Source organism: Vigna unguiculata, chromosome 9 (assembly GCF_004118075.2).
Source record: "Vigna unguiculata cultivar IT97K-499-35 chromosome 9, ASM411807v1, whole genome shotgun sequence".
NCBI lineage: Eukaryota > Viridiplantae > Streptophyta > Magnoliopsida > Fabales > Fabaceae > Vigna > Vigna unguiculata.
The window spans coordinates 21,517,683-21,542,911 of record NC_040287.1 but is presented as its reverse complement, the minus strand read 5'-3'; the positions used below and the strand labels follow the sequence as shown (position 1 = coordinate 21,542,911).

Below are 25,229 nucleotides of genomic sequence, written 5' to 3'. Positions count from 1 at the left end.
AATAAATCTAGATTTTTAATTGATCCAAATATTTAGATATGGATATCTAACTTGATCTTAATATTTGGATATAGATTTTAATATATCCAAATTGTTTTTTTAAAAAAAAAAAGAGTGGATATGGATCAAAATCTGAACCATATATTTAGATTCAAATTGGATGTGGAGCGGATATCTAAATATCCAATCCATGCCCACCCCTAATTGTAACTAAAATTAAGGCTACCGAAAGTCATCTACAAACTTTAAGCAATGGTCCTCTTGATCTTCCAAAGGTTGGTTCTTAAGTTAGCATGTGGACCCTTATTATAACTTGAAAATAAAGTGATGAAGGATTGACCCCAACCAAGGATGAAGGCACATGCTTAAGAAGACTAAGCATGTTTAGAAAGGAAGTTCACTAATCATTCATCCCTTTCATTTATGTTTGTTATTTTTGATTCCCTAAGTTGACTTAGTTGAATCAACTTTAGTTGACTTATTGACCTTTGACTAGGTTTGACTTGTTGACTATAGTTGACTTGACTTAAGCCAACATGCTAATCTATGTTTATTTGCTTTGTAGGTTAATTAGGAGTAAGAAAGCAATGCTAGGTGGCGCATGGTGATTGGGGAGCATAAATGATTTGGATGAGAGAGTAAAACAAAGGCATAAAGCATAAAGTAAAAGGCATGAAGCAAGTGTACCTATGTACCTTTGGTCTCCTTTGTTTTTAGCACTCTTTGACCACTTTTTAGAGATATATGAGACACATTCTTTGTCTCCTTTTGTGCTAGAACGAAATTAGCCTTGCACACACCATAGTTAGCTCTTTTGTCTCTCATTTTTGTAACCTTATTTGACCTAGTTTCTAGAAGCTAGGTTTAGGTTTTTGTAGAGACATCCTTAGGTACCTTTTATTTGCTTAGAGACCCCTAAACTCTTCTATATATGGGGTGCTCCTAGACATGTAAAAGGGTTGAACATTTTGAAGTAAAAACACTCTTGTGTCTCAACCATTTGTGAGAGTTTCCTCCCTAGGGAGTGAATACTTTTAAGGGTTATCTTGCATAGCAAGTGGCGGCACACATCCACTCATCTTCAAGGTTTCATGGCTTCTAGCCTAGCCTTGTAGTGGCGTGCTTCTCACATTTTTACCATTTCTTTCCTTTCCATTTTATGTTTTCTTCTTCCTTTAATTGTTCTTGGTTTTCTATGGTTTATGTGCTTTCCATTTCCTTTTTGTTTTGAATCAATCCATCATCTTCTTCTCTTGAGCTTTGGGAAAGGAACCTTCACATCTAGATAGCTTGCTATCTTAATGTCCAATGGGGATTTCACTTAGCTTTCTTAATCAACTCACACCATATTCAATAATCTTAAAAAAAAGACAAGATAGTCCTTCATCATAAAGCAAAACTAAAGCACATTAATTGGTTAAGCCAAAACACAATTTAGTAAGCCAATTTTACAAAGCATTGGGCCCATATTTAGATAAAGGAAACTGCATCAACGTGGCGCATTAGTCATCCTCCATTTGGCCAAAACGCAATTCACATCATACCCTCCTTCTTCAAGAAGATTCGTCCCGAATCTTAAGACTTTATTTTTCTACTAGTTTTAGTATAAGTTTATTGTGATCTTGTGAAGGACTTTATTTTTCTACAACTTGAAACTAATTCTCTTCCTCGAGGATCAAATTCCATTTCAATATATTCATCTTTGTTCCTTTCCAATGGTTGCAATCCGTGGAGCACTTTGCCTGCCAACGCTACCCCACCTTGATATGTAACAATAAATAATTCCATGCGTTGTGTTTGATGAATTTGCTTCTCATGAGCAGAACAAATGCATAATAAAGCACTATGGACAAGCTTCCTTTTCAAACATGGAAGTTGGTGTGTTTCATTCACATGCATATCCTTTTGTTCATGTAAAATGACAACACAAACTGTAGAAGAAAAAACATTGACAAATAAACTTTCCATCATATTTTTCTCTACTTCCATTTCTTTTTCTTCATTTTCCCTTCCTTCTGCAGTTTTTATTGCTTCTTTTTTTATTCTTCCTTTTTCTATTTTCTCCTTATATGTTGATCCTTACTGACTTGCCTTGGTGTCATAAATCTCAACTTCACTTTATGTCCCTCGTGCCTCAAACAAAGGGAACGTTCATCAAGATTGAGTGTTTTAAAACAAAGCCATGCCCATTCACATAATACTTCTTTCACACACTGCTCTGTACTAAATTTGAACCATGCTTGATTCAGTTGAAAGGTTGTTGGTAACTGCAGTTTCTCCACCAATCTTTCGCTCACAACATTGTTGTTGCTTCCGTACGCGAATGCCACTAAACATGGTTGGCCTTCAATTAAACACCTTGTATAATAAACTTTCATTCCTATTCCAAATTGATGAAGGACCAGATTTGAAAATGAAAAAAAAAAACATGAATCTAGGGTTCGTGGTTGGATACAAAATCGAATAGGGAAGGTGCGACTGGAACCACAACACTTACGAACACAAAAATCAAATGGAAAAACGAGAAAACACCAAAACGCGAGTGGGATGGAATTTGGGGTGAGGTCGAAACACGGATCGATCGGAGGGCGGAGCGAATAGAGGAGGTCACGCCACTTGGGGATAACGCCAAGATAAGTGAAGGGAGGGTCGCCACTTGAGCAACAAAACTCAAGATAAGACCATTGTCACCACTTGGGTGGAACACCCAAGATAAGACTGTGAGATTTGACACACTCAAAGGTGCATAGAAACTTTCAATTCATCAAATCTGTCTTTACAAAGAAGGCAACTCTCTATTTATAGTCTAAGAGTAAGTTGCCCTAAAATTAGGTCAAACTAAACATGGCTTAACTCCAAAATACAACCTTTAATTAAGGAAAACACAAAATAACATATGTGGAGTTTTCAAGACCTGCCGCTCTCATTTGGCGCCGCCCTTCTGTTGGTCATGCCTTCATCATCCTCCCCTTCTTGGAGAGAATTCGACCGCGAATTCTAGTGGTCACATTAGATAAACCAGGTTTGGATGTATGCAAGCACCAAATCACCCAAAAGAGAAAGGACGAAACTGCACCATTTGAAATTTTCCATAACAAATTGTTGTGGCTGCCCCTAGAATGTATGAGACGTGCTGCCAAACCAGTAGAAATCACTCCTAAATAGAAGAGAGACAACAACATAAACAGCTACAAACATCCTCATGCTTGCTGTCCAAACCAGCAAAAGATCACGTTCCAGACATCCCCACAAAGCAGCAAGAATCACCTTACATAGAAAGCCAAATAGCGGTTAAACATCATCAAGACAGTGCCCCTATTTGTTGTCCAATTCAGTAGAAATCCTTCCTGGCTTGCCTACCAAAAGACAACAATTTCAGCGTGAGGCACCCACAATTGCAAATCAGCAAGGAAATCGAGCCATGTCACGTGCTGCAGCGTGAGGCACCAACAATTTCAAGCCTCTTATAGTGTGACAGTGGTTCTCCCCACCTTCAAATGCTTTGTACCGCTCCAAGTTGTATTGGACCACGTGGTACAAGAGTGGAAAACATGGACCAAGCGGCTTCCGTTCCAAGCAAACAACACCTCCAAATTAAAGAACACACCACCGAACCACAATTAAAGAAACTTGCTGACCATAATTCCAGCCAACAACCAAGATTGGCGTGGTATAATTGGACGTATGCCTGCCAAAAGGAATGGATCAGCCTGCTGCTGCACTGCTGCCAATTCTACACCGAATGGAATTGCATAAAACAAAATCTGTTGCACCCAATTGTTTCGCTTAAGCGAGGGGTTGATGTCCTACACCAAAATGACTAAGCACCGAATGAAATTAAAGGGATCCAGGCACCCAATCCAGCCTGCTGCTGCCACCGTTTGGTAAAAAAAAAAAGCACTAAAACAAATAAGGCACTAATATCCGCTGCACCAATGAAAGTAGCTGCTGTCAAATGCTTAGATTACGTGTAGCCTCATGAATCCAAAACTTGAATGGATCACGCTGTCCAATTTTCCTTAAATTGCTGCCACAAATGCTTTCAACACCAGAAGGAAATTCTGCACTGAGAAACAAAACTGCACTCACCGCTTCAATAAACATTGAAACATTCTAGATCCAAAACAATACGGGTTACTGCAAAAATTTTTGCTGCATAACACTATCAATTTTTCCACCACTTTGCACTCCACTCGTAATCTGATTCAGCCAAACCAATTACAATTCACATGAATTCTACCAAATAATGTTGCACAGCGGAATGCTACACTAAAAGGTCACAATTGCTTGCTGGAATGTATTGGAATTGGTTTCCACCGTTTCAAATCCTAAAACCTGCTGCACCAAATTCCGAATAAAAAGGATTGTTGCAGTAAAAGGTCTGCATCAAGCACCACACTCAAACCTTTGCAAATTCGGCACCGAAATTAAGCAATAGATGCGTTGCTATAAAGTTCAGTTCAATGGCTGCCAACAACATGTCAAACCTGCACCAAACCGCTTCAAATGCAGATCTACAACTCCAACTATTTGGTGAGATCAGCAATACACTTTTAATTTCCTTAAACAACCACACTTGCCAAATCTGCCCTGTGACAATTGACTCAAGCATGTAGTAATTTAACTTGCAGCCCCAACTCAAGAAAGGGTCATTGTGTCTCCAAGTGAAGCCAGGCCACATTCACAAACCTTTTCGCACCAGTAGCATAAAACTGCACCAAGAAACAAAAAAGAGGAGGTATCTAAGGCTGTAACACAAAAAAAAAAAAACCAGGTTAGGCAAAACACAAATTATATGTCACTCCCTCAAGTGTTTCTCTCGGCCAAGTAGTTATAGGGAAGGGTTCACTCAATTCTCTTTTTTTTTCTCACCACAATCTAGAATGCATCTCTTTACTTGTCAATCTCTTGAGCTAACACCTCAAGCAAAAGAGGAACAACTCCACCTCACTCTTTTGGGTAGACAAAACCATAGAAGTGCAATACCAAAAGAAATAAGAGAATGGATTAACGGGGACGAAACAACACCTAAAACAAGCAAACACAACACTTCAAAAACCTATGACACAATAGAACAAATAGTTGGAATGCAAAACTTCAATTGCGCAATGATCATACGTACGAGTGCTCAGAAACATACAAACCATTGCCAACTGAGTTAGGAATAAGCATAACAGAACAAAATTACTTAATGAAATTAAAACACACATGACGAAAATAGAAACACTGGTGGAAACCGAAACAAATGCAAATCGTAGAATGGACAAAAGAAAAAAAAACAAACCAATTGACCGAAACGAATAATCTAGTGAGCACGAATGAACCTCGCAAGAGAAACTAAAATTACCGAACAATGATTTAAGCTCACGAACCATTTACTGATTGAAAAAATTAAGCACCTAGGTAAACGGGTCCAAAACGACAATCACGAACCAGAGCTGAAATGCCCAATTTCAGATAAGCAAATTTTAATCAAAACCTAAGCTCTGAATACCATATGATGAAGGACCAGATTTGAAAATGAAAAAAAAAACATGAATCTAGGGTTCGTGGTTGGATACAAAATCGAATAGGGAAGGTGCGACTGGAACCACAACACTTACGAACACAAAAATCAAATGGAAAAACGAGAAAACACCAAAACGCGAGTGGGATGGAATTTGGGGTGAGGTCGAAACACGGATCGATCGGAGGGCGGAGCGAATAGAGGAGGTCATGCCACTTGGGGATAACGCCAAGATAAGTGAAGGGAGGGTCGCCACTTGAGCAACAAAACTCAAGATAAGACCATTGTCGCCACTTGGGTGGAACACCCAAGATAAGACTGTGAGATTTGACACACTCAAAGGTGCATAGAAACTTTCAATTCATCAAATCTGTCTTTACAAAGAAGGCAACTCTCTATTTATAGTCTAAGAGTAAGTTGCCCTAAAATTAGGTCAAACTAAACATGGCTTAACTCCAAAATACAACCTTTAATTAAGGAAAACACAAAATAACATATGTGGAGTTTTCAAGACCTGCCGCTCTCATTTGGCGCCGCCCTTCTGTTGGTCATGCCTTCATCACAAATCTAGATAGCCAAGCACTGAATACCAAATGATGTGAATGCAGGGGGTTGGATTCGTTTTACTGATCTATCAAGGTTGGAATGCTAATAAGCAAGAAGTTCGAGAAATTATTTAAAAGGAAAAAATGGAAACTTATAAGAAGATGGATCGGAAATTGATCGACATCACACTTCCAAGAATGGAAGATAAGCCTAAGAGTTTAAACACACATAGAGATAAAGGACCTTTGACAAAACTCAAGAATTCTTCAATCACTCAAGAACTTAGGAGAATCACTCTCACTAAGATAGAAGAGATAAAACTCTGATATTTGCTGAATAAAACGCAACTTGCTTTCATTGATGAGAGTGGTTCAGTTTATATAGGAGCTTTAACCATCAGAATGACAACAGACACATAAATTTCAATTACAACCCACTGAAAGCTATTAATGATCCACTCAAGCTAATAATGATCCACTACTTAATGGTTGATTGTAACTGAAATTAAGGCTACCGAAAGTCATCTACAAACTTTAAGCAATGGTCCTCTTGATCTTCCAAAGGCTGGTTCTTAAGTTGGCATGTGGACCCTTATTACAACTTGAAAATAAAGCAAAACTAAAGGGCATTAATTGGGTAAGCCAAAACACAATTTGGTAAGCCAATTTTACAAAGCATTGGGCGCTTATTTAAATAAAAGAAACTGCATCAACGTAGCGCATTAGTCATCCTCCATTTGGGCCATACGCAATTCACACCATACCTTCCTTCTTCGAGAAGATTTGTCCCGAATCATAAGACTTTATTTTCTACTAGCTTTAGTATAAGTTTGTTGTGATCTTGTGAAGAACTTTATTTTTCCACAACTTGAAACTAATTCTCTTCCTCCAGGATCAAATTCAATTTGAATATATTCATCTTTGTTCCTCCAATGGTTGCAATCCGTGGAGCACTTTGCCTGCCAACACTACCCCACCTTGATATGTAACAATAAATAATTCCATGCGTTGTGTTTGACGAATTTGCTTCTCATCAGCGGACCAAATGCAAAATAAAGCACTATGGACAAGCTTCCTTTTCAAACATGGAAGTAGGTGTGTTTCATTCACATGCATATCCTTTTGTTCAAGTAAAATGACATCATAAACTGTAGAATAAAAAACATTGACAAATAAAAATTCCATCATATTTTTCTCTACTTCCATTTCTTTTTCTTCATTTTCCCTTCCTTCTGCAGTTTTTATTGAATCTTTTTTTATTGTTTCTTTTTGTATTTTCTCCTTCAGCCTATGTTGATGCTTTCTGACTTGCCTTGGTGTCATAAACCTCAACTTCACTTTATGTCCCTCGTGCCTCAAATAAAGGGAACGTGCATCAAGATTGAATGTTTTAAAACGAAGCCATGCCCATTCCAAAAAAACTTCTTTCACACACTGCTCTGTGCTGAATTGGTCCATGCTTGATTTAGATGAAAGGTTGTTGGTAACTGCAGTTTCTCCACGAATCTTTGGCTCACAACATTGTTGTCACTTCTGTGCGCGAATGCAACTAAACATGGGTGGCCATCAAATAAACACCCTGTATAATAAACTTCCATTCCTATTCCAAATCTAGATAGCCAGACACTGAATAACAAATTGATGAAGGATTATCTTGTTCCTTTTTAAGATTATTGAATATGGCGTCAGTTGATTAAGAAAGCTAAGCGAAATCCCTACTGGACATTAAGATGGCAAGCTATCTAGATGTGAAGGTTCCTTTCACAAAGCTCAAGAGAAGAAGATGATGGATTGATTCAAAACTAAAAGGAAATGGAAAGCAAATAAACCATAGAAAACCAAGAACAATTAAAGGAAGAAGAAAACACAAAATGCAAAGGAAAGAAATGGTAAGAAAGTGAGAAGCACGCCACTACAAGGCTAGGCTAGAAGCCATGGTAACCTTGAAGATGAGTGGATGTGTGCCGCCACTTGCTATGCAAGATAAGGCTTAAAAGTATTCACTCCCTAGGGAGGAAACTTTCACAAATGGTTGAGACACAAGAGTGTTTTTACTTCAAAATGTTCAACCCTTTTACATGTCTAGGAGCACCCCTTATATAGAAGAGTTTAGGGGCCTCTAAGCAAATAAAAGATACCTAAGGATGTCTCTACAAAAACCTAACCCTAGCTTCTAGAAACTAGGTCAAATAAGGTTTCAAAAATGAGAGACAAAAGAGCCAACTATGGTGTGTGCAAGGCTAATTTCGTTCTAGCACAAAAGGAGACCAAGAATATGTCTCATATGTCTCTAAACGGTGGCCAAAGTGTGCTAAAAACAAAGGAGACCAAAGGTACATAGGTACATTTGATTTATGCCTTTTACTTTATGCTTTATGCCTTTCCTTTACTCTCTCATCTACATCATTTATGCTCCCCAATCACCATGCGCCACCTAGCATTGCTTTCTTACTCCTAATTAACCTACAAAGAAAATAAACATAGATTAGCATGTTGGCTTAAGTCAAGTCAACTATAGTCAACAAGTCAAACCTAGTCAAAGGTCAACAAGTCAACTAAAGTTGATTCAACAAAGTCAACTTAGGGAATCAAAAATAACAAACACAAATGAAAGGGATGAAGGATTAGTGAACTTCCTTTCTAAACATGCTTAGTCTTCTTAAGCATGTGCCTCCATCCTTTGTTGGGGTCAATCCTTCATCATCCTCCCCTTCTTGGAGAGAATTTGACCACAAATTCTTTAAGCCTTTGTAGATGGAGCATGACTTGATTTGGGGGAGGTTTTGCGCTTCCCTTTTATGAGCTCTTGTTCCATCCTTTGTAAGGGTACTACCCCTAGCTTTGGTTAGGCGATCCCTCTTTTCTAGACCACTCTTCTTCTTATGATTGCGCATTGGATCTTCCTTTTGAGCCTTGCAAGAGAAGGAAGAATGGTGATGTCCATCTTGCTTTGGAAATCTTTTTTTAGAGGCAAGTAACACTTTGGAGGTAACTTGCTCTTTTTCTTTTTCATCTTTTCTCTTATCTTTCACTTTATTTTGGTCCTCATTTGCTTGATTGGGTGAGAGAGGTAGGAATGTGAACTTCTTGCCTTGGAAGGAGAAAGCATAGGTGTTAGCATGGCCATCATAAAAGACTTTTCTATCAAATTGCCATGGCCTACCTAACAAAATATGAATTTGTTCCATAAGCACAACATCACATAACACCTCATCTTTAAAATTTCCAATTGAAAAGTTAATGAGGACTTGTTGAGTTACTTTAATGTCTTCTTTCTTAAGCCATGATAGCTTATAGGGCTTGGCATGAGGGATAGTTTTCAAGCCAAGCTTGTCCACAACCCTTGTGCTAGCCACATTTACACAACTTCCATTATCTATGAGGAGGGGACACAGTTTGTCTTTGATATGACACCTTGAATCAAAAAGGTTTTGTCTTTGAGAAGGGTCAAGTTCCTTGGAAACTTGTCTTAGTTGGTGCCTTATCATTAACAATCCACCTTCAAGGGGTTTAATCCTTTCACTTGAAGAAGAAGTGTGGGAAGAAGTACTTTTGGGGGAAGGGGGAGAAGAATGTTCACTCTCTACTTCTTTTTAAGGTTTAAGGCCATGGTTCTTTTGGTAGGACAATTTGAAGCTATGTGCCCATATCCCAAACACTTAAAACATTTTGTAGAACTTGTCCTTGTACCTTGAGAAGAATTAAGAGTTTCATTAGAAGGCCTAAACGAATTAGTCCTAGGAGGTGGGTCTTGGGAATTCTTGGGTGGTGATTTATCATGTTTTCTTTCTTTATCTTTCCAAGTACTAGAATAGTAGTCATTGTATGAACCACTCCTCTTGGCCTCTTTTTTCTTTTGCAATTGAGTTTCAACTTTAATGGCCAAATGTAAAACTTTGTCAAGAGAGGAGTACTCATATAACTCTACTAAATCTTGTATGTCCCTCCTTAACCCACTCACAAATTTAGCTACCTTTTCCTCTTCACTTTCAAATTGGAGTCTTACTTTTAGAAGCATGGACTCCATTAACTTGTAATATTCATCCACACACATGGACCCTTGTTGAAGCCTTTGGAGCTTCAAAAGAGTCTCCCTCTTATAGTAGGAAGGAACAAATCTAGCGCGCATCAAATTTTTAAGGTCCCTCCAAGAAGTCGCGAGTGACTCTTGGTTAATATTGTCCATGCATAATTGATGCCACCAAGTCATGGCATAATCCTCAAACTCTAAGACTACCAAATCTACTTGCTTTTGATGACTAACTACATGAATGGTAAAAATTTGGTCCACTTTTTGTTCCCACTCAATGTAGATGTTTGGGTCATTTTCTCCTTTGCACTTAGGAATCTTTGGAGTTTGCTTCTCTTGTGATGGTTTGCGCCTAGAATGCCCTCTTTTCCTAGCCTCTCTTTCTTGCTCCTTAGCTTCAAGCCTTTGAATGTGCTCTTGGATTCTTAGGTCACTTTGTTCCTTGTCCTTTCTCAATTTTTCAAAGGCCTCCTTCCTAGACAACTCCAAATCCCGAAGCAATCTCATCAATGTATTATTTTTGTTTGGTGTAGGTGCCTTTGATGAACTTGCCATGATTCCTACAACAAAAACACTCAAATCCAAGACAAAATAAATGGATTAGGGGTTAGACAACATGAAAATCGAGACCAAATCCAACCAAAAATGCAACCCAAGTGTTTTAGATCACACTCCCAAAGTAACAAGGCAAGGCTAGCACTCAAAATCTACCAAAGGAGTGAAGTAAACACTTTTTAAAAACTTGTTCAAAACCTTCAAATGCAAGACAAGTGATTCGGCCACAACACCCCAAGAGTTTCAAGAAAAGAAAACTACTAAGACAAAACAAAGAACACCTAGTGACAAGCAAGAAAAGCACAAAAACAAGGAAAGCTAAACTCTAAGGAAAGAAAAATATTGGTGACAAAACTTTGAGCAACACTAACACAAGAAAATCAAATTTTTAAGACTCTATGGAAAGTACTTGACAAGCATCTTTAAGTCTTAAATCATGCATGCACCAAGAAAGATCATAACCAAGTTAAAGCATGGAACTAATTATCCAATATCACCCAATTCTCAAGTATGAAAACTAGTAGCATAACACCTAGTGAAAAACACACTTTTAGTTCACCAAGGAGCAAGGTTGCTCTCGGTTTTTAGGCAAAAATTGGTACAAATTTTTCTTCTTTCACAACTAGTTTCATAAAATGGTGAGAAAGAGTTTTAGGTGGCTTGGACACTTAGTTCCTCCAGTTTTAGGCCAAAATCAATTTCATGGAGCATACATCAAGCAAGACATAAAGTGAAAGCAAGATTCAAATACTTGGAAAAACAAGAATAAGAAAACTTCAAGCTAACGTATGACATATGACTCAAGCAAAAGTTAGGCACATTTAAAGACTCAAACATGTAGCTATCATGCATTTAAACTTTTGGAAATGAAGGTCAATGATTAAGCACACAAAGACATGTTATCCAACAACATTTAGGAGTAAGAAGAGTAACAAAAACAGTAGCCAAAACTTCCCAACATAACCTGAAAAATGTTGATTCCCAGTGATCTCGGCAACTCTGACCTTTGCTCACTATTTCAATCATAACTCTCTCCACAGAACTCCAAATGCATTGGTTCTTTTTTTGTTCAAAACTAGACTAACAGATCTTTCTTTGGACATAGAGAACGTAATTTTTGGATCACTGAGCAGGTGCAGTTTAATCTTTTAATATTGTGAACAGTTTCTGCCAGCATTGTTTTTCTATGGACCATTCAAAGATAGCTACACAAGACAAGGTTAGAACATGAAAACACCATATTCAAGGACAACCAAAGCTCTAGATACCAAATGATGAAGGATTATCTTGTTCCTTTTTAAGATTATTGAATATGGTGTGAGTTGATTAAGAAAGCTAAGCGAAATCCCTACTGGACATTAAGATAGCAAGCTATCTAGATGTGAAGGCTCCTTTCACAAAGCTCAAGAGAAGAAGATGATGGATTGATTCAACACAAAAAGGAAATGGAAAGCAAATAAACCATAGAAAACAAAGAACAATTAAAGGAAGAAGAAAACACAAAATGGAAAGGAAAGAAATGGTAAGAATGTGAGAAGCACGCCACTACAAGGCTAGGCTAGAAGTCATGGCAACCTTGAAGATGAGTGGATGTGTACCGCCACTTGATATGCAAGATAACGCTTAAAAGTATTCACTCCCTAGGGAGGAAACTCTCACAAATGGTTGAGACACAAGAGTGTTTTTACTTCAAAATGTTCAACCTTTTTACATGTTTAGGAGCACCCCTTATACGGAAGAGTTTAGGGGCCTCTAAGCAAATAAAAGATACCTAAGGATGTTTCTACAAAAACCTAACCCTAGCTTCTAGAAACTAGGTCAAATAAGGTTACAAAAATGATAGACAAAAGAGCCAACTATAGTGTGTGCAAGGCTAATTTCGTTCTAGCACAAAAGGAGACCAAGAATGTGTCTCATATGTCTCTAAAAAGTGGCCAAAGTGTGCTAAAAACAAAGGAGACCAAAGGTACATAGGTACACTTGTTTTATGCCTTTTACTTTATGCTTTATGCCTTTGCTTTACTCTCTCATCTACATCATTTATGCTCCCCAATCACCATGCGCCACCTAACATTGTTTTCTTACTCCTAATTAACCTACAAAGCAAATAAACATAGATTCGCATGTTGGCTTAAGTCAAGTCAACTATAGTCAACAAGTCAAACCTAGTCAAAGGTCAACAAGTCAACTAAAGTTGATTCAACTAAGTCAACTTAGGCAATCAAAAATAACAAACACAAATGAAAGGGATGAGGATTAGTGAACTTCCTTTCTAAACATGCTTAGTCTTCTTAAGCATGTGCCTCCATCCTTGGTTGGGGTCAATCCTTCATCACAAATAATGTGGATGTAGAGGGTTGGATTCGTTTTACTAATCTATCAAGGTTGGAATGCTAATAAGAAAGAAATTTAAGAAATCATTTAAAACGAACAAAATGGAAACATATAAGAAGATGGAGCTGAAATTGATCGACATCACACTTCCAAGAATGGAAGATAAGCATAAGAGTTTAAACACACATAGTGATAAAGGACCTTTGAGAAAACTCAGGGATTCTTGAATCACTCAAGAACTTAGGAGAATCACTCTCACTAAGATAGAAGAGATTAAACTCTTATATTTTCTGAATAAAACGCAACTTGCTTTCATTGATGAAAGTGGTTCAGTTTATATAGGAGCTTTAACCATCAGAATGACAAAAGATACATAAATTTCAATTACAACCCACTTAAAGCTATTAATGATCCACTCAAGCTAATAATGATCCACTACTTAATGGTTGATTGTAACTGAAATTAAGGCTACCGAAAGTCATCTACAAACTTTAAGCAATGGTCCTCTTGATCTTCCAAAGGCTGGTTCTTAAGTTGGCATGTCGATCCTTATTACAACTTGAAAATAAAGAAAAACTAAAGCGCATTAATTGGTTAAGCCAAAACACAATTTGGTAAGCCCATTTTACAAAGCATTGGGCCCCTATTTAAATAAAAGAAATTGCATCAACGTGGCGTATTAGTCATCCTCCATTTGGCCCACACGCAATTCACATCATACCCTCCTTCTTCGAGAAGATTCGTCCCGAATCTTAAGACTTTATTTTTCTACTTGTTTTAGTATAAGTTTATTGTGATCTTGTGAACGACTTTATTTTTCCACAACTTGAAACTAATTCTCTTCCTCCAGGATCAAATTCAATTTGAATATATTCATCTTTGTAACTTTCCAATGGTTGCAAGCCGTGGAGCACTTTGCCTGCCAACACTACCCCACCTTGATATGTAACAATAAATAATTCCATGCGTTGTGTTTGACGAATTTGCTTCTCATCAGCGGACCAAATGCATAATAAAGCACTATGGACAAGCTTCCTTTTCAAACATGGAAGTTGGTATGTTTCATTCACATGCATATCCTTTTGTTCATGTAAAATGACATCACAAACTGTAGAAGAAAAAACATTGACAGATAAACTTTCCATCATATTTTTCTCTACTTCCATTTCTTTTTCTTCATTTTCCCTTCCTTCTACAGTTTTTATTGCTTCTTTTTTTATTCTTTCTTTTTCTATTTTCTCCTTCAGCCTATGTTGATCCTTACTGACTTGCCTTGGTGTCATAAATCTCAACTTCACTTTATGTCCTTCGTGCCTCAAACATAAGGAACGTTCATCAAGATTAAGTGTTTTAAAACAAAGTCATGCCCATTCCAAAAGAAGATGACAAGAGTCCATGGGACAACATCACACAGTACTCTTGTATAATAAACTTCCATTCCTATTCCAAATCTAGATAGCCAAGCAATGAATACCAAATGATTTGGATGCAGAGGGTTGGATTCGTTTTACTGATCTATCAAGGTCTGAATGCTAATAAGCAAGATATTTGAGAAATTATTTAAAACGAAAGAATGGAAACATATAAGAAGATGGAGCAGAAATTGATCGACATCACACTTCCAAGAATGGAAGATAAGCCTAAGAGTTTAAACACACATAGTGATAAAGGACCTATGACAAAACTCAGGGATTCTTGAATCACTCAAGAACTTAGGAGAATCACTCTCACTAAGACAGAAGAAATAAAACTCTGATATTTTCTGAATAAAACGCAACTTGCTTTCATTGATGAAAGTGGTTCAGTTTATATAGATGATTTAACCATTAGAATGACAAAAGACACATAAATTTCAATTACAACCCGCTTTGAGCTATTAATGATCCACTCAAGCTAATTATGATACACTACTTAATGGTTGATTGTAACTGAAATTAAGGCTACCGAAAGTCATCTACAAATTTAAGCAATGGTCCTCTTGATCTTCCAAGGGCTGGTTCTTAAGTTGGCATGTGGACCCTTATTACAACTTGAAAATAAAGAAAAACTAAAGCGCATTAATTGGTTAAGCCAAAACACAATTTGGTAAGCCAATTTTATAAAGCATTGGGCCCTTATTTAAATAAAAGAAACTGCATCAACGTGGCGCATTAGTCATCCTCCATTTGGCCCATACGCAATTCACATCAGACCCACCTTGATGAAGGCGTAGTTCGGGACCATCAAGGGATTAGAAAACAGATGATGGAATCATGCCTAGGATCTTAAAAGAGATCTCAAATTAGCTTCAGATCGTAGAATATGAACTCTTTTATATTTTTTTTGTAATATTTTTGTTTGGGTTTTTTCGGACCTTAAGTTATGTTGGACCTTTTTGTGTTTCGGCCCATAGTATATAAGCCCTTGTGAGACACATTGTATTCAGATTTGAGTTATATGAAAATTTGAGTTTTCTCTCAAGTCTCGAGGTTCTTCTCAGAACCACCGATCCTTATCTTTGAATCTCCGATTCAAAGTGGCGGATCTTCCTCACTTATCTTGGAACCTCCTCCAAGTGGCGTGAATTCCTGTCGTTCCGAAAACCCCCAAATCGACGTCTTCATTTTTTCCCCTTTTCATTTTAGGGTTCATACCCATTCCTGTCCAAGACGAAATTCATCCCCAAATCCGTGATGGTCCTTCATCACTCCTTCTTCGAGAAGATTCGTCCCAAATCTTAAGACTTTATTTTTCTACTAGTTTTAGTATATGTTTATTGTGATCTTGTGAAGGACTTTATTTTCCCACAACTTGAAACTAATTCTCTTCCTCCAGGATCAAATTCAATTTGAATATATTCATCTTTGTTCCTTTCCAATGGTTGCAATCCGTGGAGCACTTTGCCTGCCAACACTACCCCACCTTGATATGTAACAATAAATAATTCCATGCGTTGTGTTTGACGAATTTGCTTCTCATCAGCGGACCAAATGCATAATAAAGCACTATGGACAAGCTTCCTTTTCAAACATGGAAGTTGGTATGTTTCATTCACATGCATATCCTTTTGTTCATGTAAAATGACATCACAAACTGTAGAAGAAAAAACATTGACAGATAAACTTTCCATCATATTTTTCTCTACTTCCATTTCTTTTTCTTCATTTTCCCTTCCTTCTACAGTTTTTATTGCTTCTTTTTTTATTCTTTCTTTTTCTATTTCCTCCTTCAGCCTATGTTGATCCTTACTGACTTGCCTTGGTGTCATAAATCTCAACTTCACTTTATTTCCTTCGTGCCTCAAACATAAGGAACGTTCATCAAGATTAAGTGTTTTAAAACAAAGTCATGCCCATTCCAAAAGAAGATGACAAGAGTCCATGGGACAACATCACACAATACTCTTGTATAATAAACTTCCATTCCTATTCCAAATCTAGATAGCCAAGCAATGAATACCAAATGATTTGGATGCAGAGGGTTGGATTCGTTTTACTGATCTATCAAGGTTTGAATGCTAATAAGCAAGATATTTGAGAAATTATTTAAAACGAAAGAATGGAAACATATAAGAAGATGGAGCAGAAATTGATCGACATCACACTTCCAAGAATGGAAGATAAGCCTAAGAGTTTAAACACACATAGTGATAAAGGACCTTTGACAAAACTCAGGGATTCTTGAATCACTCAAGAACTTAGGAGAATCACTCTCACTAAGACAGAAGAAATAAAACTCTGATATTTTCTGAATAAAACGCAACTTGCTTTCATTGATGAAAGTGGTTCAGTTTATATAGAAGATTTAACCATTAGAATGACAAAAGACACATAAATTTCAATTATAATTCGCTTTGAGCTATTAATGATCCACTCAAGCTAATTATGATACACTACTTAATGGTTGATTGTAACTGAAATTTAGGCTACCGAAAGTCATCTACAAATTTAAGCAATGGTACTCTTGATCTTCCAAGGGCTGGTTCTTAAGTTGGCATGTGGACCCTTATTACAACTTGAAAATAAAGAAAAACTAAAGCGCATTAATTGGTTAAGCCAAAACACAATTTGGTAAGCCAATTTTATAAAGCATTGGGCCCTTATTTAAATAAAAGAAACTGCATCAATGTGGCGCATTAGTCATCCTCCATTTGGCCCATACGCAATTCACATCATACCCTCCTTGATGGAGGCGTGGTTCGGGACCATCAAGGGATTAGAAAACAGATGATGGAATCATGCCTAGGATCTTAAAAGAGATCTCAAATTAGCTTCAGATCGTAGAATATGAACTCTTTTATATTTTTTTGTAATATTTTTGTTTGGGTTTTTTCGGACCTTAAGTTATGTTGGACCTTTTTGTGTTTCGGCCCATAGTATATAAGCCCTTATGAGACACATTTGTATTCAGATTTGAGTTATATGAAAATTTGAGTTTTCTCTCAAGTCTCGAGGTTCTCCTCAGAACCACCGATCCTTATCTTTGAATCTCCGATTCAAAGTGGCGGATCTTCCTCACTTATCTTGGAACCTCCCCCAAGTGGCGTGAATTCCTCCCGTTCCGAAAACCCCCAAATCGACGTCTTCATTTTTTCCCCTTTTCATTTTAGGGTTCATACCCATTCCTGTCCAAGACGAAATTCATCCCCAAATCCGTGATGGTCCTTCATCACTCCTTCTTCGAGAAGATTCGTCCCAAATCTTAAGACTTTATTTTTCTACTAGTTTTAGTATATGTTTATTGTGATCTTGTGAAGGACTTTATTTTTCCACAACTTGAAACTAATTCTCTTCCTCCAGGATCAAATTCAATTTGAATATATTCATCTTTGTTCCTTTCCAATAGTTGCAATCCGTGGAGCACTTTGCCTGCCAACACTACCCCACCTTGATATGTAACAATAAATAATTCCATGCGTTGTGTTTGACGAATTTGCTTCTCATCAGCGGACCAAATGCATAATAAAGCACTATGGACAAGCTTCCTTTTCAAACATGGAAGTTGGTATGTTTCATTCACATGCATATCCTTTTGTTCATGTAAAATGACATCACAAACTGTAGAAGAAAAAACATTGACAGATAAACTTTCCATCATATTTTTCTCTACTTCCATTTCTTTTTCTTCATTTTCCCTTCCTTCTACAGTTTTTATTGCTTCTTTTTTTATTCTTTCTTTTTCTATTTTCTCCTTCAGCCTATGTTGATCCTTACTGACTTGCCTTGGTGTCATAAATCTCAACTTCACTTTATTTCCTTCGTGCCTCAAACATAAGGAACGTTCATCAAGATTAAGTGTTTTAAAAAAAAGTCATGCCCATTCCAAAAGAAGATGACAAGAGTCCATGGGACAACATCACACAGTACTCTTGTATAATAAACTTCCATTCCTATTCCAAATCTAGATAGCCAAGCAATGAATACCAAATGATTTGGATGCAGAGGGTTGGATTCGTTTTACTGATCTATCAAGGTCTGAATGCTAATAAGCAAGATATTTGAGAAATTATTTAAAACGAAAGAATGGAAACATATAAGAAGATGGAGCAGAAATTGATCGACATCACACTTCCAAGAATGGAAGATAAGCCTAAGAGTTTAAACACACATAGTGATAAAGGACCTTTGACAAAACTCAGGGATTCTTGAATCACTCAAGAACTTAGGAGAATCACTCTCACTAAGACAGAAGAAATAAAACTCTGATATTTTCTGAATAAAACGCAACTTGCTTTCATTGATGAAAGTGGTTCAGTTTATATAGAAGATTTAACCATTAGAATGACAAAAGAAACATAAATTTCAATTACAACCCGCTTTGAGCTATTAATGATCCACTCAAGCTAATTATGATACACTACTTAATGGTTGATTGTAACTGAAATTAAGGCTACCGAAAGTCATCTACAAATTTAAGCAATGGTCCTCTTGATCTTCCAAGGGCTGGTTCTTAAGTTGGCATGTGGACCCTTATTACAACTTGAAAATAAAGAAAAACTAAAGCGCATTAATTGGTTAAGCCAAAACACAATTTGGTAAGCCAATTTTATAAAGCATTGGGCCCTTATTTAAATAAAAGAAACTGCATCAACGTGGCGCATTAGTCATCCTCCATTTGGCCCATACGCAATTCACATCATACCCTCCTTCTTCGAGAAGATTCGTCTCGAATCTTAAGACTTTATTTTTCTACTAGTTTTAGTATATGTTTATTGTGATCTTGTGAAGGACTTTATTTTTCCACAACTTGAAACTAATTCTCTTCCTCCAGGATCAAATTCAATTTGAATATATTCATCTTTGTTCCTTTCCAATGGTTGCAATCCGTGGAGCACTTTGCCTGCCAACACTACCCCACCTTATATGTAACATTAAATAATTTCATGCGTTGTATTTGACGAATTTGCTTCTCATCAGCGGACCAAATGCATAATAAAGCACTATGGACAAGCTTCCTTTTCAAACATGGAAGTTGGTGTGTTTCATTCACATGCATATCTTTTTGTTCATGTAAAATATAATCACAAACTATAGAAGAAAAAACATTGACAAATAAACTTTCCATCATATTTTTCTCTACTTCCATTTCTTTTTCTTCATTTTCCCTTCCTTCTACAGTTTTTATTATTCTTTCTTTTTCTATTTTCTCCTTCAGCCTATTATGATCCTTACTGACTTGCCTTGGTGTCATACATCTCAACTTCATTTATGTCACTCGTGCCTCAAACAAAGGGAACGCTCATCAAGATTGAGTGTTTTAAAACGAAGTCATGCCCATTCCAAAAGAAGATGACAAGAGTCCATGGGAGCAACATCACATAATACTTCTTTCACACACTGTTCTGTACTGAATTTGATCCATGCTTGATTCGGATAAAAGGTTGTTGGTAATTGCCGTTTCTCCACCAATCTTTCGCTCACAACATTGTTGTCGCTTCCGTAAGCGAATGCAACTAAACATGGGTGACCTTCAATTAAACACCTTGTATAATAAACCTCTATTCCTATTCCAAATCTAGATAGCCAGGCATTGAATACCAAATGATGTGAATGCAGAGGGTTGGATTCGTTTTACTGATCTATTAAGGTTGGAATGATAATAAGCAAGAAGTTTGAAAAAAATTATTTAAAACGAAAAAATGGAACCATATAAGAAGATGGAGCAGAAATGGATCGACATCACACTTCAAAGAATGGAAGATAAGCCTAAGAGTTTAAACACACATAGTGATAAAAGACCTTTGACAAAACTCAGGGATTCTTGAATCACTCAAGAACTTAGGAGAATCACTCTCACTAAGATAGAAGAAATAAAACTCTGATATTTTCTGAATAAAACGCAACTTGCTTTCATTGATGAAAGTGGTTCAGTTTATATAGGAGCTTTAACCATGAGAATGACAAAAGACACATAAATTCAATTACAACCCACTTAAAGCTATTAATGATCCACTCAGGCTAATAATGATCCACTACTTAATGGTTGATTGTAACTGAAATTAAGGCTACCGAAAGTCATGTACAAACTTTAAGCAATGGTCCTCTTGATCATCCAACGGCCGGTTCTTAAGTTGGCATGTGGATCCTTATTACAACTTGAAAATAAAGAAAAACTAAAGCGCATTAATTGGTTAAGCCAAAACACAATTTGGTGAGCCAATTTTACAAAGAATTGGGCCCTTATTTACATAAAGGAAACTGCATCAACGTGGGACATTAATCATCCTCCATTTGGCCCATACGCAATTCACATCATACCCTCCTTCTTCGAGAAGATTCGTCTCGAATCTTAAGACTTTATTTTTCTACTAGTTTTAGTATAAGTTTATTGTGATCTTGTGAAGGACTTTATTTTTCGACAACTTCAAACTAATTCTCTTCCTCCAGGATGAAGTTCAATTTGAATATATATATTCAACTTTGTTCCTTTCCAATGGTTGCAATCCGTGGAGCACTTTGCCTGCCAACACTACCCCACCTTGATATGTAACCATAAATAATTCCATGCGTTGTGTTTGACGAATTTGCTTCTCATTAGCGGACAAAATGCATAATAAAGCACTATTGACAAACTTCCTTTTCAAACATGGAAGTTGGTGTGTTTCATTCGCATGCATATCCTTTTGTTCATGTAAAATGACATCACAAACTGTAGAAGAAAAAAAATTGACAAATAAACTTTCCATCATATTTTTCTCTACTTCCATTTCTTTTTCTTCATTTTGCCTTCCTTCTACAATTTTTATTGCTTCCTTTTTTATTCTTTCTTTTTCTATTTTCTCCTTCAGCCTATGTTGATCCTTACTGACTTGCCTTGGTGTCATAAATCTCAACTTCATTTATCTCACTCGTGCCTCAAACAAAGGGAACGCTCATCAAGATAGAGTGTTTTAAAACGAAGTCATGCCCATTCCAAAAGAAGATGACAAGAGTCCATCGGAGCAACATCACATAATACTTCTTTCACACACTGCTCTGTACTGAATTTGATCCATGCTTGATTCGGATAAAAGGTTGTTGGTAACTGCACTTTCTCCACCAATCTTTCGGTCACAACATTGTTGTCTGATGAAGGATTATCTTGTTCCTTTTTAATATTATTTAATATGGTGTGAGTTGATTAAGAAAGCTAAGCGAAATCCCTACTAGACATTAAGATAGCAAGTTATCTAGATGTGAAGGTTCCTTTCACAAAGCTCAAGAGAAGAAGATGATGGATTGATTCAAAATAAAAAGGAAATGGAAAGCACATAAACCATAGAAAACCAAGAACAATTAAAGGAAGAAGAAAACATAAAATGGAAAGGAAAGAAATGGTAAAAAAATGTGAGAAGCACGCCACTACAAGGCTAGGCTAGAAGCCATGGCAACCTTGAAGATGAGTGGATGTGTGCCGCCACTTGCTATGCAGGATAAGGCTTAAAAGTTTCACTCCCTAGGGAGGAAACTCTCACAAATGATTGAGACACAAGAGTGTTTTTACTTCAAAATGTTCAACCCTTTTACATGTCTAGGAGCACCCCTTATATAGAAGAGTTTAGGGGCCTCTAAGCAAATAAAAGATACCTAAGGATGTCTGTACAAAAACCTAACCCTAGCTTCTAGAAACTAGGTCAAATAAGGTTTCAAAAATGAGAGACAAAAGAGCCAACTATGGTGTGTGCAAGGCTAATTTCGTTCTAGCACAAAAGGAGACAAAGAATGTGTCTCATATGTCTCCAAAAAGTGGCCAAAGTGTGCTAAATTCAAAGGAGACCAAAGGTACATAGGTACACTTGCTTTATGCCTTTTTCTTTATGCTTTATGCATTTATGCTCCCCAATCACCATGCGCCACCTAGCATTGCTTTCTTACTCCTAATTAACCTAGAAAGCAAATAAACATAGATTAGCATGTTGGCTTACGTCAAGTCAACTATAGTCAACAAGTCAAACCTAGTCAAAGGTCAACAAGTTAATTAAAGTTGATTCAACTAAGTCAACTTAGGGAATCAAAAATAACAAAAACAAATGAAAGGGATGAAGGATTAGTGAACTTCCTTTCTAAACATGCTTAGTCTTCTTAAGCATGTGCCTCCATCCTTGGTTGGGGTCAATCCTTCATCATCCTCCCCTTCTTAGAGAGAATTTGACCACAAATTCTTTAAGCCTTTGTGGATGGAACTTGACTTGATTTGGGGTAGGATTTGCGCCTCCCTTTTATGAGCTTTTGTTCCATCCTTTCTAAGGGTATTACCCCTAGCTTTGGTTAGGCCATCTTTATTTTCTAGACTACTCTTCCTCTCTTGCTTATGCTTTGGGCCTTCCTTTTTGGCTTGGGAAGAGAAGGAAGAGTGATGCACATCTTGCTTTGGAAGAATTTTTTGGTAGGCAAGTAACACCTTGGTGAAAGCTTGCCCCTTTTCTTTTTCTTCTTTATCTTTTCTTATTATATTTCTATTCTTATTAACTTCTTGAGGTGATAGAGGTAGTAAAGTGGTCTTTTTCCCATTTATGAAGAAAATGTATTCGTTGGTATGGCCATCATGTAAAGTTCGTTTATCAAATTGCCATGGCCTACCTAGTAAGATATGTGTGACTTCCATGGGAACAACATCACATAACACCTCATCTTTGTAGCTTCCTATAGAGAAGTTAATTAGGACTTGTTTATTGACATCTATTTCTCCCTCTTTACTTATCCAAGCAAGCTTGTAGGGCTTAGCATGAGGAATGGTCTCTAAGCTAAGCTTTTCCACCAACCTTGTGCTAGCTACATTGGTACTACTTCCTCCATCAATAATTAGAGAGCAAACCCATTTGTTAATTTTGCATCTAGATTGAAAAATGTTTTCTCTTTGAGTTGGCTCAAGCTCACTTTGATCTTGACCTATCATGCTCCTTAATAACATAGGGTCTTTCTCAAAAATTTTAGTTTTACTAGAGGAAGAAGATTCTTTTGAAAGAGAATGGGGAGATGAGTGTTCACTTTCAACATCATTACTCTTCTTTAAGATCACGGTCCTTTTGGTTGGGCAATTTAAAGCAATGTGATTATAACCCAAACATTTAAAACATTTAATGGAATGGTGAATGTGATCACTTGGTGACTTACTTTTACTTAGTGGTTCTTGATGAGAGTTAGAAGGGGACTTATCATGTTTCTTTTTATCCTTTCCCTTCCATGAGTGACTAAAGTAATTGTTGGGTGAGTAACTCTTCCTTGCCCTTCTTTTTCTTTTCAATTGAATTTCAATACCAAGGGCAAGTGTGAAAACATTTTCAAGAGTGGAGTACTCATACAACTCTACTTGGTCTTGTATGTCTCTCCTAAGACCACTAACAAATCTTTTTATTTTCTCTTTGTTAGTCTCTTTTATTTCAACCCTACGCATTTGAGACTCTAATTCTTTAAAGTACTCACTCACACTCATAGAACCTTGGTAAAGCCTTTGGAGCTTCAAAAGAAGTTCCTTCCTATAGGAGGGAGGAACAAATCTAGCGCGCATAAGAGTTTTAATGTCCATCCAAGAAGCCGCGGGTGGCCCTTGGTCATAATTCTTACAAACTTTATGCCACCAAGTATTGGCATACTCCAAAAATCCTAAAACTACTAGATCAACTTGTGTTTGATCCTCTACATGATTTTCATTGAAAATTTGATCAACTTTAGCTTCCCAATCAAGGAAGACTTTGGGATCACTTCCTCCATAGAACTTAGGAATCTTTGGAGTTTGCTTCTCTTGTGATGGGTTGCGCCTAGAATGCCTTCTTTTCCTAGCCTCTCGTTCTTGCTCTTTAGCTTCAAGTCTTTGAATGTGCTCTTGGATTCTTACACTAGTGCAGGGAAGTTAAACAACAGCGGTTATTTTTCGCTTTTGGTTTCAGTTTCGCACCCGAGGCATATACTGCCGAGGTAAAAAGACAATCCTTTATGCCTCGGTTGTCAACCCGAGACATATTGTGAAGTTAGTGCCTCGGTTCTGGTTCAACCGAGGCCTAAGATTGTATTAGAAGATACTGAAGATACTCAGGGGCAAGGTACCCATTATTCCAGCCGTCAAAGTGGACACATGACTCTTATCATGATCCATCAACTTTTCCAATCCGAAATCCCCCAACCTGGGATTCATGTTTCCATCCAGCAATATGTTCCTAGTTTTAATGTCCCTGTGAACCACTCTCCGCTCACATTCTTGGTGAAGGTAAACCAGCACAGAGGCCAATCCAACAACGATGTTCACCTTGTGAGACCAACTCAACAACCTTCCCACTTCAGGTTCCGTGTAAAGCATCTTGTCTAAACTTCCATTGGCCATAAACTCGTACAGCAGCAATAGCTCTCCCTTCTCAACACACCAACCATGCAGCTGAACCAAATTCTTGTGCCGAAACCGGCTATGATGGAGAGTTCAGATAGAAACTCGGTCTTCCCTTCGTGAGAGTGCCGCGACCTTTTCACTACAGCAATGGTTCCAGAAGAGATAAAGAAAGCCTTATACACCGTCCCAAATGATCTGTGACCAACAATCCTACTCGGATGAAACTCTCTTGTCGCAGACTTTAACTCTTTGTAATCGAACGCCCTGGGACACGCCATGAAACCATTCTGAAACTTTTCTTCTCTCTCACCCTGAAACTTTCGAACAAAGACATACCCCAAGACTGAAAAAACCACAAAGAAAGAGACAGATCCCGCAACAACCACACCAAAGCCAGAGCGTGAACCTGAAACTAGAAACAGAAGCAAAACCCCCTAAGCCAGAGCGTGAACCTGAAATAGGTACAGTTCCCACCACGGAA

The 25,229-nt window shown here is 37.3% G+C and overlaps 1 protein-coding gene across 1 annotated transcript; it reads right to left on the bottom strand.

The window, feature by feature from the left end:
- Nucleotides 1-3,114: 3,114 nt before the first annotated feature.
- On the bottom strand, nt 3,115-24,721 carry LOC114163552 (G-type lectin S-receptor-like serine/threonine-protein kinase SD1-29). Its single transcript, XM_028047855.1, has 5 exons — nt 24,472-24,721; nt 4,690-4,748; nt 3,969-4,113; nt 3,639-3,733; nt 3,115-3,267 (listed from the first exon to the last, which is right to left on the bottom strand). The coding sequence occupies exons 1-5, from the start codon at nt 24,719-24,721 to the stop codon at nt 3,115-3,117; spliced, it is 702 nt and encodes a 233-aa protein (XP_027903656.1).
- Nucleotides 24,722-25,229: the final 508 nt, after the last annotated feature.

Coding starts and splice junctions, on each gene's coding strand:
- LOC114163552 (XM_028047855.1), bottom strand. CDS start 24,721: ATGCTTTACACGGAACCTGAAGTGGGAAGGTTGTTGAGTTGGTCTCAC. Junction 4,114..4,689: donor TATGCTACTGGTGCGAAAAG/GTTTGTGAATGT, acceptor TTTTGGATCTAG/AATGTTTCAATGTTTATTGA. Junction 3,268..3,638: donor GGTTGTTGGCTGGAATTATG/GTCAGCAAGTTT, acceptor TTTCTATGTAAG/GTGATTCTTGCTGCTTTGTG.